The sequence below is a fragment of the Balaenoptera physalus genome (genome assembly GCF_965194825.1).
Source record: "Balaenoptera physalus genome assembly, chromosome: 19".
NCBI classification, from domain to species: Eukaryota; Metazoa; Chordata; class Mammalia; order Artiodactyla; family Balaenopteridae; genus Balaenoptera; species Balaenoptera physalus.
In genome coordinates, this window is record NC_138900.1 from 9,283,508 (window position 1) to 9,298,319 (window position 14,812).

General features: G+C 57.3%; 1 protein-coding gene across 3 annotated transcripts; it reads left to right on the top strand.

The window, feature by feature from the left end:
- The first annotated feature begins 1,157 nt into the window (after positions 1 to 1,157).
- Positions 1,158 to 14,653, top strand: PTGIR (prostaglandin I2 receptor). Of its 3 annotated transcripts, none has more exons than XM_082438251.1 (3): positions 1,158 to 1,664; positions 4,707 to 5,594; positions 7,577 to 14,653. In XM_082438251.1, the coding sequence occupies exons 1-3, from the start codon at positions 1,224 to 1,226 to the stop codon at positions 7,607 to 7,609; spliced, it is 1,362 nt and encodes a 453-aa protein (XP_082294377.1). In that variant the 5' UTR covers positions 1,158 to 1,223; the 3' UTR covers positions 7,610 to 14,653. The 3 variants fall into 3 exon arrangements, 2 of the variants coding, with proteins under 2 accessions (XP_082294377.1, XP_082294376.1); XM_082438250.1 differs by lacking the exon at positions 1,158 to 1,664 and adding an exon at positions 4,089 to 4,351 and having other exon boundaries at positions 6,638 to 14,653; XR_014256874.1 differs by lacking the exon at positions 1,158 to 1,664 and having other exon boundaries at positions 6,638 to 7,674; positions 7,812 to 14,653.
- The last annotated feature ends 159 nt before the right edge of the window (positions 14,654 to 14,812 follow it).

Consider the following 14,812-nt stretch of genomic DNA (forward strand, 5'->3'; position numbering starts at 1 on the left):
AGCTCGGGGTGGGGAGTGGGGGGAGGACGGATGCTGGGAGGGAAGTTGCCAGAAGGATTCTGGAATTTCACAGACCCAGCATCCTTGCGTCTTAGAACCTGAACTGCAAAGGTATCTAGAATCCCAGGAACTTGGAGGCTGGAATTCTGGAGTCTTTGAACAGTGCGGGGCCAGGATGCTGGGGTCCAGCCCCCTTGTCAGGCTAGGATTCCGGAGCTTGGCACTTCAGGGGTGTAAAGATTTCTTGAGCCTGGACTGTTGGGATTTAGATCCTTTGAGCCCTGGGATCTTGGAGCTGGTCTCGGGGAATGGAAGCTGGGGAGAAGCAAGTGGGGCTGGCTGACCTGGTGGGGGGCAGGGAGTGGGAGGAAATGTCTGCCTGGAGAAGGAGGGGGGCTGGGTGAGCCTGCACCCAGACTGAGGCTGGGAGGGAGGAGAAGCCAGAAGGGAGAAGCCAGAGCAGGTCCTGGGTGACCAGCCTGCAAACCAGATAACCTCATTAGCGGGTATGACTGCGTAGCACCCGCTTCTGGTTACCCGCTGCTCTTTCCTGCCACCCCCAGCTCTGAAGTCAGCTCTGGGGTCCGGCCCAGGCTGGAGTCAGAGCCAGGCCAAGAGGCAGAGAGGTGGACGCCTGGGGTAGTGCTTGCGCCCAGCAGTTCTCTCCCACTTCACCCCAAACCCCAGGGCTGGGGGCTGCCCCACCCAGCTCTCCTCCCTCCACACCCCACCCATGTGCTTGGCACTGAGGGGCCGGGGGTAAGGGGTGGGGCAGCCCAGAGCCAGAAGGAGCCATAATCACGGCCATCACTTATTGGGAGTCCAGTTTCACAAGCCCTATCTCCCTTAATTCTCACGGTAGCCCCCAAAAGACTCTGTTTACCCCCATTTTACAGACATGGAAGACCGGCATGGAGAAGTGATGTCACCTGGTCAGCTGGGGCTTGAGGATGGAGTGGGAGGAGTCGATGGATGACTTCAGGAGGGGCTGGAGGGGTTCAAAGGGGGCCTTGAAGGACAGAAGTGAGGGGATCTCAGGTGAGGTGCACCGCCCAGGCAAAGGTGGGAAAGGAGCGACAGAGCAGGGACCCCAGGAGCCGGAGAGGGAACCAGCGGCCAGTAGGTAGGCAAGGGCCCATTGGTGGTGGAGAAAAGGGCGGTGGGCAGAGAAAACTGGCCCCTAGCTGGAGCGGCTGGGACCTGCTAAGGAAGGAAGGGTCAGGATGGACCCACAGCGGCATCTCACAGCGGTGAGTGGGCACAGGCGACAGGCGGGCCTGGCAGGCGTGAGCAGCTGGTGGCGCGTGTGCGGGGTACGAGGTGAGGTCAGCTTCCTCCCAGGGCAGGGCCAGAAGGACGGAAACCAGGGAGCCAGGAGAGGGTCGGGCGCAGGGCGGGCTGGCATCTTAGGTCAGGCAGGCCTGGGCAGGCAGCAGGAGGTGCTGGCGGCAGGTGTGGAAGGGCCCATCCCGGTCCCATTTCCTGCCCTGGTTGGTGCTTGCCCTCTTGAGGACACCCACCCAGATGGAATGACTCAGCTGAGGGCCTGCCCAGCCTCCAGCTATGACCTTCCTCTCCCGTCACTTGTCGCTTGCCGCTTGGGACCGCGCCCCCATCGGATGGTGCCCTCTGAGCCCCTCTGCGCCCCCAGCCCTTGGCACACGGTGAGTGGGTTAGGGTTTGCTGGATGAATAACAACACCAACGGTAGCTGTTTGAGGACTTCCTAGAGGCAGGCAGGGTGAATTCCGTCTCTGACCTTCCAACAACATCCCAAGGGCATGGCAGCCATTTGATGAAGAACATCGAGGCTTAGAGACCCACGTGGGCCAACACAGCCATAAAGAAACAGGTGGGCCCCAATAAACAGACACGCATGGACGCACCAGTAGACACAGATGCACAAAGAGACCTTAGAGGAAAGAATGCCCTCCACTGACACACACACACACACACACACACACACACACACACACACATCACACTCACTAGGCTGATACGATGCTCGCTTAGGTCACACAAACCCACACATGAAGTTCACACATCCACAGTCCCTAGCACACCCCCTCCCAGGTACCCGTTCTTCCCCCCCTCCCAGAGCTGTGTGTCCATTTCCAGTTGTCTCTGGGCTTCCTCTGTCTTCTGTGGCACTGCCCCAGGGTCCCTCTGGGGAGGCCTGACTCGTGGCAGGGGGAGGGCGCTGACTCACCCATCCAGAGCAGTTCCTTCCCACAGCTCTTCCCGCCCCCGGAAGCCACCCCATCCCCAGCCCAGCCCAGCGGGGGTGACCTCTCACCCCAGGGCACCCGGGTGGAAAGGGAACGCTTTGTGCCCTTGTCGTGGGGTGAGCGTGTCCAACACTGGCACGGACCCCAGGGACCCTTAGTCCCCTCCTTAGGAATGAGTTACAGTTACCACCTCTCCTGCCTGCTCTGGAGCCCAGAACTGATGCCAGGGTCGCCAGGGCTCCCGGCTCCCAGCGGCAAAGGTGGGGAAACTGAGGCCTGTGGGGGGGCCTGTCTGAGGCCCCGCTGGGCATGGGAGCAGCGTGGACTTTCTGAACGCTCAGCAGTGCCTGGTGGGGGCAGGAAGCCAGTGGGAGGGAAGTTCCAGGAACCAGAGCTCCACCCCCACCTCCTCCGGCACCCCTGCAACATCCCTGATGGAGACAGGACGCAAGCCTGCCAGGCATCACCCTTCATTAATGCGATAGAACTTCCTGAGCTCCCTCTGCTCTGCCTGGGATCGAAGAGAGTGAGGGCGGTACCACGTGGCCAGGAGGCCTGAGACACACACACACAGGCGCCCTCCGAGTGGGGCTGAGTGGTCATTCTCGGAGCCCCTGGTGTGGCTGGAGCTGGGGCATCCATCCTGGCGGAAGCTGGCGGTGCCAGCTGGGCCTGGGTGATAGGGAGATGGAGGAGGGGGAGGGGGGAGGGGATTGTGGTCACGGAGGCGGGGGTGGCATGGCGACGGAGAGGGGAAGTCTGTAGCTGCCCCACGTCCAGTCCTTGGGGTCGGGAGCACCCTTCCTGGCCTTGGATGGGATACAGTATGTACACAGGCTCTCTCCTTGTTACGAAGAGGGGTCTGGGATGGGCCACTGGCCATGGTCGGCCACCAGGCCCATGAAGCCCATTGTACAGATTAGGAAACTGAGGCCCACTGGCTTCCCATCCTGGCCTGGGACTATCACATAGCAAGGAGGTGGTCGAATTGGGACAGAAACTCCAGTCAAATGGAGTGAGACCTTGAATTTGTCATCTCTGCACTTAAACTGACTCCCTGAAAAATAAGAGGTGTCTGAGAAGGTCTCTGAGGTCCCATCTGGCCCTTATGGGTTGGGAGGCTGCATGGGAAGCCATGGGCTCAGTGGCAACAGGGACTGGTGACCGCTGTGCTGGCGTCTGGGACACACAGGCTGATCACACTGGCTGGAGGGTGGCGGCTCTGCGGCTGGTGATGTGTTTGTGGAGGAGTGGGAGAAATTAAGGAACGGCAGTGTTGGAGCCCTGGACGGCTGTCTGTGGCTAAAATATTATTCCTTGAAGTCAAGGTCACCAGAACTTGGCCTGAGGCCTGGGAGTGCTAGGGTGAGAGGCAAGAGGGCGGGAGGGTGGTCCCCTTTGATACTGAGCAGTGGAAATCCTGGCCGGGGTTGGGGGGGCGCTGGTCCCCTACCAGCAGATGCCAAGTCTCTCCTCCCCCCACACTCCCTCCCCAGGGCTCATGGAAGGAGTGAACTGTGTCCAGGGAAAAGAAAGCTCAGTAGTGCCTGGAAAACACCACATCAGGCAGGAATTTCCTGGTCATTTCTCAATCCTTGGGCAATGTTCTAACCCCGCGGGGCCTGAGCCCAGAATAGATGCCAGAAGCCACCCCAGACAGCCTTGCAGACTGGTCAACTGTGCCCCTCAGGTCCCGCCCGGGTCCCTGCTGGCAAGCTCCCAACTCCAGGGTGATGCTGACTCAGGTGATCCCCACCCGGGCCGACGCTGGGAAGGGAGGAAAGCTGGCAGAGTCCTGAGTGTGCGAGGTGGCAGGTGGCTCGGTGATGGGGACCGTGAGAGGACACAGGGAGGGGTGGGGGAGGCGGGAGATGGATGTCTTGGGGAGAGGGGATGGAGGGAGCGTGCCAGGGAAGGCGGGGACGGAGGCCACGGCCCTCTGGAGAAAGCAGGGGGCGGGAACGTGGGGCAGAGAGAGGAAATGAAAAAGCCGGGTGAGCAGGCAAGATGAGTAGGAAGGGAGGGAGGAGGGAGGGAAGTAGGGAGAAGCTGACACTCGGAGAGCGAGCAAGACCCCGGAGAAGGAGCGAGGGGACAGAGGAGGAGCTGAGAGAGACCGCAGAGGTGCAGTGAGGAGGGGCTGGGAAAGCAGAAACGCAGAGAAGGGAATAGACGGCTGTCGGGAGAGAGAGAGGGAGGGAGGGAGGGAGGGAGGCAGAGGGGGTGGACCAGGGAGGGGACAGAGACAGAGACACAGCAAGAGACAGAGACAGAGAAGGAAAGAACTAGGGGCTTGAAGAGGAAAAGACTAGACAGAGAAACAGATGTAGGGAAGGAAAGAAATAAGGAAAAGAGAGAGAGAGAGTACGGGAGCCTGGGGAAGACAGAGGGGAGAGAAATAGAAATAGACGGACGGTCGCACAACAAGAATTGCGGTGGGTTGACTGGGACCGTCCCTCCCCCCCACCTCCAACTGCAGCGAGGACCCCGGGGAGGGGAGCGCGGTGGTGGGCGTCGCAGGGGCGGACCCGGCTACCCCTCCGTCGCCACCTCCCACCGCGGGGACCCTTCCGGCCCGGGCGGCTGCGGGAGACCGGGGATGGCGGATTCGTGCCAGAACCTCACGTACGTGCGGGACTCGGTGGGCCCGGCCACCAGCGCCCTGATGTTCGTGGCGGGCGTGGTGGGCAACGGGCTGGCGCTGGGCATCTTGGGGGCGCGGCGACGGTCACGCCCCTCGGCCTTCGCGGTGCTGGTCACCGGGCTGGCGGTCACCGACCTGCTGGGCACGTGCTTCCTGAGTCCAGCGGTGTTCGCGGCCTACGCCCGCAACAGCTCGCTGCTGGGCCTGGCCCGGGGCCGCCCGGCGCTGTGCGATGCCTTCGCCTTCGCCATGACCTTCTTCGGCCTGGCCTCCACGCTCATCCTCTTCGCCATGGCCGTGGAGCGCTGCCTGGCGCTCAGTCACCCCTACCTCTACGCCCAGCTGGACGGGCCGCGCCGCGCCCGCCTGGCGCTGCCCGCCATCTACGCCTTCTGCACCGTCTTCTGCTCGCTGCCCCTGCTGGGCCTGGGCCAACACCAGCAGTACTGCCCGGGCAGCTGGTGCTTCATCCGTATGCGCTCGGCCGAGCTGGGCGGCTGCGCATTCTCGCTGGCCTACGCCAGCCTCGTGGCCCTGCTGGTGGCCGCCATCATCCTCTGCAACGGCTCGGTCACCTTCAGCCTCTGTCGCATGTACCGCCAGCAGAGGCGCCACCACGGCTCGCTGGTCCCCGGCCCCCGGGCGGGCGAAGATGAGGTTGACCACCTGATTCTGCTGGGCCTCATGACGGGCATCATGGCCGTGTGCTCCCTGCCTCTCACGGTGAGTCCCCTCGGCAGATCGGGGTGGGCGGTGGGGAGGAAGGCAGAGCCCAGCGCCATCCTCCATCGTTTGTACCCATTTCACAGATGGGGAAACTGAGACCCAAAGAGGTGAGAGGCTTTGTCCAGGGTCAAACAACTCCCAACTTGCTGGCGAAGTCTCCCCATTTGCTTCTGCCCCATTTGATTCCTTCTGACCCTTGTCTCCCCCTTCCACATCTCTAGCCCCCCAACCCTACCAATTCCACCCCCCACCAACCTTCTCCTACCCCTGCAATGATAATAAGATCTGCCATTCATTGCTCTGTGTCCACCCTGTGCTCAGTGGTTTAGAAATCCTTTCTCCGATAATCTCCAAAATGATCTTATGCATCTATTCCACAAGCATTTAGCAAGAAATGTGACGATGTCTCTGCCCTGTCACCCTTTTCACAGATGAGGGGTGATGATGTCTTTTGCCCATGATCACGCAGAGGCAGGTCTGCACCCTGGGCTCCTCTGATGCCAGAGTCTGATCTCCCCGCCACCATGCTCCCCACTTCCCCAGCCCCACCCATGGGTCTGCCCTTGGCATCTCCTGGCCTCGCCCCTTTCCTGCAGGAACTCCTGCCTTGCCCCTCCCAAATTGCAGCAGGGCCAACCCTGGTCCTGTGGCACCCAGTCATCCGGTCTATACTCTGGGCCTCGGTTTCTCTTTCTGTAAAACGCAAGGGCTGGGCTAGATCTGAGGGTCGTCAAACCTTTGGGGGGTTACAGAGGACTCAGAAACTGGACGCACACAGACATAGCCCTGGGACCCAGACCTACCGCCCCATCTCTCTCCCTCTAGGGCTTTGCTGGCTGTCTCCTGGGGCTTTCTCTCCCTCTGCTCCCCGGATGCACTTCTTTGTTAATTTTCATCTTATTTTATTTCCTTCCCCTTCCGACAGGCCACCCCTCCCTCATTTCTGCCAATGAGCAAGTGGGGGGAGGGGATCGAGGGTGGGGTGTGGGTGGGGGCAGAGGACTCGTGGGTGCTGCTTGACACCCTCACTCTGCCCTCAGATCCGCGGCTTCACCCAGGCCATCGCCCCGGACGGCAGTGAGATGGGGGACCTCCTCGCTTTCCGTTTCAATGCCTTCAACCCCATCCTGGACCCCTGGGTCTTCATCCTTTTCCGCAAGGCCGTCTTCCAGCAGCTCAAGCTCTGGTTCTGTTGCTTGTGCCCGAGGCCTGGCCAGGGCGACTTGCAGACGTCCCTCTCCCAGCCGGCCTCGGGGAGGAAGGGCTCAAGGGCCCCCACCGCTCTCGGGGGGAAGGAAGGGAGCTGGGTGCATTTGTCAGCCTGGGGCGAGGGGCAGGGGGCACCCTTGCCTGTCCCACAGCCATCCAGCAGCACCGTGGGAACACCGTCCAAAGTGGGGTCCGAGACAGCCTGCTCCCTCTGCTGACATCTGCCCCGTGATCTCCTGCCCTGTCTTCCGGGAGCAGGAGCCAGAAATTCAGGGACATGACCGATGGCTGCAGGTGGACAAGCCCAGAGATGAATCCTGGAGCCCAGCCGGCCAGAATGTTGACCCCCTGGATTCAAGGGGTGATCAGCTGCTATTCCTCCTCCTTCAGGGTGGCCACGATGGGCTGTGGGAGGAGGGAGAGAGGGAGAGGAAACAATTATCCTGGAGCATAAAAAGAGCAGTTCTCTCAAAATATCCGGTGGCCTGGGTGGCCTGGTCTGGCCCTCGCTTTGCCCATCCATCTCACTGTCCAAATATTTAGAAGGCAGAAGAGTTCCCAGCAGCTTCTGTGCACTCAGGTCTCATCTGGTTAGGCTTCTGGCTCTGATCCTCATTCATTCAGGGTGCCCTGGATACCCACGCCAAACCCCCGGCGAACAGCCCTGCCCTCTTCCAGTCCACTCCAAGAGCCACCCTCTCTCTGCCTCACGGGAGCCCAGGATTCTCCGACAAGCTCCCTGCTTCCCTTTACTTCTGATTCCCCATCAGACTTGGGAGGCCTGGTCCCCGCAGGGGAGGTGAAGAAGGGGAGACTGTTGCATTGTGGGTGACACCACTGGACAGGTGCCTGGAAACTGCATGGCTTGGTGAGTTGCAAGATGTGGATGGTGGGGCCCTGGGCTGGGGGAGAAGCTGGAGAATGAAGCGGTGGGAGGTATGGACCCCAGGGACAGCCCACGAACTCAGACCTAAGTCCTGTGCCTGTCCCTATGCCCCCTCGCAGAGCCTCACTTCATCGCCTGTGTCCTGGGAACTGCCACAAAAATGTCATTCATTCATTCATTCATTCATTCAACAAATAGTGGGCGCTGACTCTACCAGGTGCTGGGGACACAGAGCAGTCTCGGCCCCACCCTGGACTCCTCTGGGGTGATTTCCAGCCTTCAGTTCCCCTTCTGATTGCTGGGGTGATGTCCAGCCATCCACCCCTTCCCCCTTCTCGTTGCCATCCCCTGCCCTCAGGTACAGAATTCAAGGGTTTTCCAGGAGTGAGCATGAAAGGAAGTGGTACTGCTGGTGGTGAGAGGAGGTGAATGGGAAAGCCCCCAGACTCACCCCCAGCCCTGGGTTCCCCTTTCTCACTTGGCTTCAGGGTTAAAACAATAAATCTGCCCCTGAGGAGGGCTGGAGGAGTAGATGAGGCATGAGCTTCCTATAAAGACAATAGCGGTGGCTAAAGTGAGTCCTCCGCCTCGTGAATTGCACCCTCCCGCTCCAGGCTGCTATTATTAGAGCCGTTCTACACAGGCTGGAATCAAGGTCCGGAGAGGGCCATCACCAGCCCCAGGAGAAAGCTCAGCCTGCAGGTGGAGCTTGGTTTGTGAGGGTTCCAAGGTTGTTTTTTTTTGGCCGTGCCTCGCTGCTTGCGGGATCTTAGTTCCCTGACCAGCCATGGAAACCGCTCCCCCTGCAGTGGAAGCCCAGAGTCCTAACCACTGGACCACCAGGGAAGTCCCTGGTCTATCTTTTTATCTCCTTAGCTCAGATCACTGTTGGGCTGATGAGTTTGCTTTGGTTTTCTTTTGCGTAGAATGGTGATCATAATCTAATACTTAGCTTACAAGGCTGTGCTGAGGATTAAATGATTCCCCCGAAAAGCAATTTAGCACAGGGCCTGGAGTAAAGCCCACAATACGTGTTACTGTTACTGCCATTGTTGTTGTTGTGGCTATTGTAGTGGTCTTTGGCATCTGGGCAAATGCGGTTTGAAAACACTTTTCTCCATTGTTTTGACTTCTTCCCACCAGACATTATGTTTCATTTGAAGAGGTGTCTGTGAGAGTTAAAAATAGGTCAAACGACTGCTTAATGGGTATGGGGTTTCCTTTTGGGGTGATGAAAATGTCCTGGAACTAGATAGCGATGGTGGTTGTACAACATCGTGAATGTACTAAATGTCACTGAATTGTACTTTTTAAGATGGTTAAAATGGTACATTTTGTGTTATGGGTATTTTACCACAATAAAAGAAAACTGTAATACTGAAAAAAAAATTGAGGAAGTTTAGAAACTTTTATAGCAGTCTTGCCAGAGTAATATTGTATCGCTTGAATTTATTTTTCATTTATTTTGAAAATATTTTATTTTATTTTATTTTATTTATTTTTGGCTGCATAGGGTCTTCGTTGCTGCACGTGGGCTTTCTCTAGTTGTGGCGAGCGGGGGCTACTCTCCGTTGCAGTGCGCGGGCTTCTCATTGCGGTGGCTTCTCTTGTTGCGGAGCACGGGCTCTAGGCACGCGGGCTTCAGTAGTTGCGGCTCACGGGCTTAGTTGCTCTGCAGCATGTGGGATCTTCCCAGACTAGGGATTGAACCAGTGTCCCCCGCATTGGCAGGCGGATTCTTAACCACTGCGCCACCAGGGAAGTCCTATTGCTTGAATTTAATAGTTAAAATTTGACTTGTACCAAAACAAACCAAAAAACAGTTCAAGAAACATCAGGTGGGGTCTGGCCTTTGTTACCAATCCTGGCCCGGCCTCAGTGGGAACCAGCCCAGAGGTGCCCCTGGAGGACCGTGCAGAAGGGATGGGATGGAGGGGCTGCGTTTCAGGCAGGAGTCGAGGTGGGGCAGGGCTGCCTGTCCAGGCAAGACCCCGGGGGCGGGGGGCACGCTTGCCTCCTCTCTCTGCGCCGCCCCTGGAAGGTGGGTCGGTTCTGGCCTCAGCATTCGCTGAATGGCAGCGCAGGGCTGGGCTTTTGAACCCACAGCATCCTCACCCAAGGTGGATGCCATTATCAGTCCTATTTTTCGGATGTGGATTAAGGGGAGGAGAGGATTAAGTGTTGAAGCTGGTTTTCTGCTGGCTTTTACCCACCAGGCCTAACATCTCAGGAATCTGCCCCCTCCTCTGCATCCCACTGTTTATCTTAGACCCCCACCAGCTCTGGCCTGGATGTCTACACTGTCTGCCAGGGCGCGGGTTTTCAAACAACTCCCTCGGCCCCTCCAGGATGATTCGGAAGCTCCTCTCTTGGCTGGTTCCTGACCCCTGACTGCCCGGGGAAGCCTCTCCGCTGGCTGCCATGGTCCTGTCTGGAGGTCCTGTCTGAATGGTTCCTCCCCTGCCTGCCGAGCTCCAAGGACTCCCACTGCCCGGAGGCCAACTCCCACGCTCTCTGCTTGGCCGCAGCAGACAACTGAGGTTTCCCCAAAGAGCCCATGACCTTTGGGGCCTCCACCTCTTAGCTCACTGAGCTCACCCTTCCCGTGAGAGTGTTTCCCCTTCTGCGTCCGTCAAAAGCTCCCTTGCCCTTCAAGTTCCTGCTTAGGCTATTCTTCCTCCTTGAAGACTTAATCACTCCTCTCAGGCGCTCTCAGCGCATCTGGGGTTCCATAATGGTCCTCACTGCAGCCTGTTGTGGCACAGACGTTTGTTCATTCATTCAGCAGGCTCTGATTGAAGGCTTACTGTATGTCAGGTTTTGTCCATATGATGCTGGGGACATGGCAGGGACAGACAGCCTTGGCCCTGCTCTCCTGGAGCTCACGGTTCAGAGTGGGCAGGGCTGGATGTTGGGAAGGGTGGAGTCTTGGGGGACATCAGGGAGGGCTTCTTGGAGGAGGAGATGGCTGAGCCAGGACCTGAGGATTGGAAGAAAGTGAAGCAAGTGAAGAAGGGTGTTTCTGTTGTGCTCACAGTTCTGACTCTGGCCTCTGATGCCTCCTTTCTTTCGTCTCATTCATTCATTCAACACACATTCCCTTGAGCCAGCTCTGGACCCACAGCTGCTCTGTGCCTGCTGGGGAAATAGCAGTGACTGACACCACCTTGGCCCTACCTCGCTCATAATTCAGTGGTGGTGAGAATTTAATAATCACAGAAATATGTATTACAATAAGCCACAAAAATACAAATTTACAAGCTGTGGAATGTACCGGGAACACAGTGAAAGGGAGGCGCCCGCTCTGGTCTGGCGTTGGGGTCAAGAAATGACACGCTGGGAACAGGTCTGTCTCCCTCAAGGAGACTTTATGCACTTTTAACTTCATTTCTTGATTCATTTCTGACTTTCGAGCACAGATGGAACTTAAGCGTGCACACACATATACACCCTGGCCAGTCCCCAGGAGTTGCTGCTCTTGGGCCTTCTGTGGTCACTGCCCCACCTGCTGGCCACACTGGGAATGACACTTAGAAGTGGTTCCAGAGCCACTGCATTGGAGCTCCCCTCTGGGAGGTGAGGGGAACCTGGATTTCCCTCCTGTGGGCCCCAGTTGGGCACCTCCTGATGTGTCCCCCTGTGTAGTCACTGTCTCAGGACAGGTTTTGAGCTGGCCCAGAGGATCTGTGAGCCTGAGTTGGAAATGACTTCCACAGCAAGCATCAGCTGATGCTTGCCCCTCCCTGCCTGCCCATGTCATTAGCAGCGCAGAGTGCCATCTCTGTGTCTGTGATTAATAAAGAATGGGAAAGGGAAGTCATGACTTTTTAATAATGCAGGCCATATGGGAGTAAAAGTCAAAACACAGGGCCCAAGGGGGAAAATAAATGACGGGGCAGTAGAGAAGTGCAGGCAAAGCAATGCGGTGGTTAAAATCGTGGGCATTTGGGATGCGAATAATCTGGGGTTCAAGTCCCAGCTCACCCACTTCCAAAAAATGTGGTGCTAGAGGTTTTAGCTGCCCCCCTGACCCCCGCCTCCGTTCCTTTCAGCTCTTTTTTTTTTTTTTTCTGGCCACACTTCGCAGCGCAGAACTTCCCAACCAGGGATTGAACCCGCGTGCCTGCAGTGGAGGTGCAGAGTCTTAACCACTGGACCACCAGGGAAGCCCCCTCCTGTCAGCTCTTGATGATAACTTATCTTGTGCTCATATGTGCACTGGGGAGGATGCATGTCATAAATGCATACTAAATTTTATTAGGACTCAACCTGGCCTGGGTGAGAAGTAAATGAGACGATGTCTAAAAAGCGGCGCAATATTTTCTGATCCTCCTTTGAGAGACAATTACTATTCTCCATTTTGCAGACTGGTAAACTGAGGCTCAGAGAAGTGAAGTCACTGCTCCAAGGTTATCAGGTAGGAAGTGACAGAGGTGGGACCTGAGGCTTAGTGAGTATACAGACACTGCAGTGGTCACGCTGGGTTGGAGCCCAATTCTGTGAGTCACCAAAACCTATCTATCTTCTTCACAGCTATAAGACCAGAATTTTCCACAGGTATCCTGGCTGCTAAGAAGGCAGCTCTCATCTCAGACTCCACCGTTGTGACCCCAACCTCAGCCTAGCCTTCCCACTGGCTGTCTCTGGCCTACCTGAATTCATCTTAAAAAAAAAAAATAATGACCATTTACTCTAAAGCCAGGCAGCTGAGAGCATGGACTGCTCAGGTCACATCTGGTTCAGATTCCAGCTCTGTCACTTTCTGCTTAATCACCCTGGACTAGTTCCCTCACTTCTCTGGGCCTCAGTTTCCTAGTCTGCAAAATGGGGACTCACAGCACCCAGCCCAAATGGTTGCTTGAAGGATTCAACGAGATCACGGAGGCAGAGCTTAGAAGACAACCCGTGGAGTAGGAAGCACCCAACAGAGAGCAGCTCATGCCCCCTGGACACTCACTGTACCCCAGGCCTGGCTCCTGCAGGCTCACCAATCCTCGGCTGGCCCCGGTCAGTGGGTTTTTTTGGCCACATCACGTGGTATGCGGGATTTAGTTCCCTGACCAGGGATCGAACCCACGCCCCCTGCAGTGGAAGCATGGAGTCTGAACCACTGGACCGCCAGGGAAGTCCCAAGGTCAGTGTTATCACAGCCCCACTTTCCAGACAGGGGCAGAGAGCTGTCTACCCAAGGCCATGCACGCAGTTAAGTGCCGGACCCCGAGCTCTTACCCACAACACTCTACCATCTTTACTGCACCAATTTCGAGCCACAACCAGATGGCAGAAAAAGGGGGCAGAGAAACTGGGGCTTTGGAAAAAGGTGTCTCCTTTCTGCCACAGGAAGGGCCCTGAGTTTGAACGCTGCCAGGCTTCTCCGTCCTCCCAGGGCCGGGTAAAGGTGAGCAGAAGTCTTTTCACTCCACTGAGCGTCTCTGCTCGCCTCCTGCCCAGCCCCTGGTCGAGCGTGAGCAGCTCGGATGTTAGATGATGTCTACCGACTGGTGTTTGGTAGTTGGGGGCGGGGCCTCCCCTCCTTTCTTTTTCATATCCCCACTTACCTCAGGGAAGCTGAGGAGCTTTCTATGGTTTGCAGTTGTTTGGGGCTTTTTCTTTCAAAGCTTAGTCGTGTGCCCTCTCCAGGAGCTGACTGCAGCTGTGAGCTCAGGACCACGCCTCTTTTCTCCCCACCGCGTGTTTGAACTGGGCACTTAGGCTGCCCGCTTGACACTGGTCACCTCTTGGCCGGAGCACCCTGTCGAGACTCCCCCCACCCCGGCCTAGGCCCCCAGGGCCTGACCCTGCCTTCTTGTTCTCTGGGATGATGCCCTTCCTTCCCCCCGCACAGCCAGGTGACCACTCACCTTTCAGCTTGATGCTGCCCGCCGCCCTCACCCCCCAAACTGGGACGTTCTTGTGACGCGATGGACCTGCCTCAGGCCTTCTCAGGCCTCATCTTGCAGTCACTCGCGTGACTGATACAGGCCCCCACTAAGGCGGGCTCGGTCTGTCTCGCACACGCGTGCAGGTCCCAAGATGTCCAATGGCGAGCACTCAGAGCTGACGGCCTGCGCTGCCAGCACAGAATCCTGCCCTCAGCCAGCGGGCAGTCCGGTTGGGATCTGAACTCTGGCTGTGCAGTGCTGAGGCCAAGTCTTTTGAGCGAGCATGGAGGACAGGCTCTTCCGGGGAAGGGCTTCAGGCCCGTGCAGGCAGCAGGCCCAGAAACCAAGACAAGAGTAGAAGAGCAGAGTCAGGTAGTCACTGTATTTTATTGGAAAACATTGATATATATTTTTCTTCACAGCTTGAACTGAACACAATATTGCCCGGTTTTAAAAAAAACAAACCACAACACTCTGAAAGCATCCACAGCCTCACGCTTACCTGCCCTTACCCTCAGCTCTTGGCTGAGTCTCCCACTATGCCCCATCCCTCCCCGTCCCTCCCCCCCGAGGTTGGGTGCCCGAGGGTGGGGATGAGAAGAGATTCTCAAAGCTGGGCAGGTCCCAGGAAAAGCCATTTGATCAACCTGGGGCTGGGGAGGGGAGTGGAGGGCAGATGAAATGAACAGGGAAAAAAAAAAAAATCCAGATGACCAAACTGCCCACATTGACTGAACTGTCCCAGAGGCGAAAATCAGAAGCAAGGTCAGGGATCATGCTCTCTGCCAGGAGTGTGAGGGCAGGCAGGTGGGCGAGGGGAGAGGCGGGCACAGAGACAGCACAAAGGTCGGGGAGCCAGCCAAGTCACCACAGGGGAGCGGGAGGGGCCGGCGGAGCAGGAAGCAGAGCTGCCCGCAGCCGCTGGTCCTCCAGGGCAGCTGGCCGACGGGACTGTTTTATTGCAGGCATGTTCTCTTCAGAGTGTGGTGGGGCACATCTTCCCTCTCTCCATCCCTCAGCTAGCCCAGCATGGTGTTGGACAAAATTAAAGCTTTAAGGGGCATAAAGAAAAAAAAAAAGGCTAACCAGCATATTACAAAGCGGCCATCCCCACGTCCATTCTGACAAGGGGACCTCGATGCGGGTGGGCAGGGGCGTCACGAGGGAGTGGCATGGGATGTTAGCACCAGGTATTTACAGGACAGCTTGAGATCGCGTCAGCAGCACGGGCTGGACGA

What these genes read in the sequence shown, in the direction of transcription:
- PTGIR (XM_082438250.1), top strand. Translation starts at nt 4,235, where the DNA reads ATGAGTAGGAAGGGAGGGAGGAGGGAGGGAAGTAGGGAGAAGCTGACA. An exon ending in AGCTGAGAGAGACCGCAGAG is followed by an intron (nt 4,352 to 4,706) that starts GTGCAGTGAGGA and finishes CTCCAACTGCAG; the next exon opens with CGAGGACCCCGGGGAGGGGA. An exon ending in TGTGCTCCCTGCCTCTCACG is followed by an intron (nt 5,595 to 6,637) that starts GTGAGTCCCCTC and finishes CTCTGCCCTCAG; the next exon opens with ATCCGCGGCTTCACCCAGGC.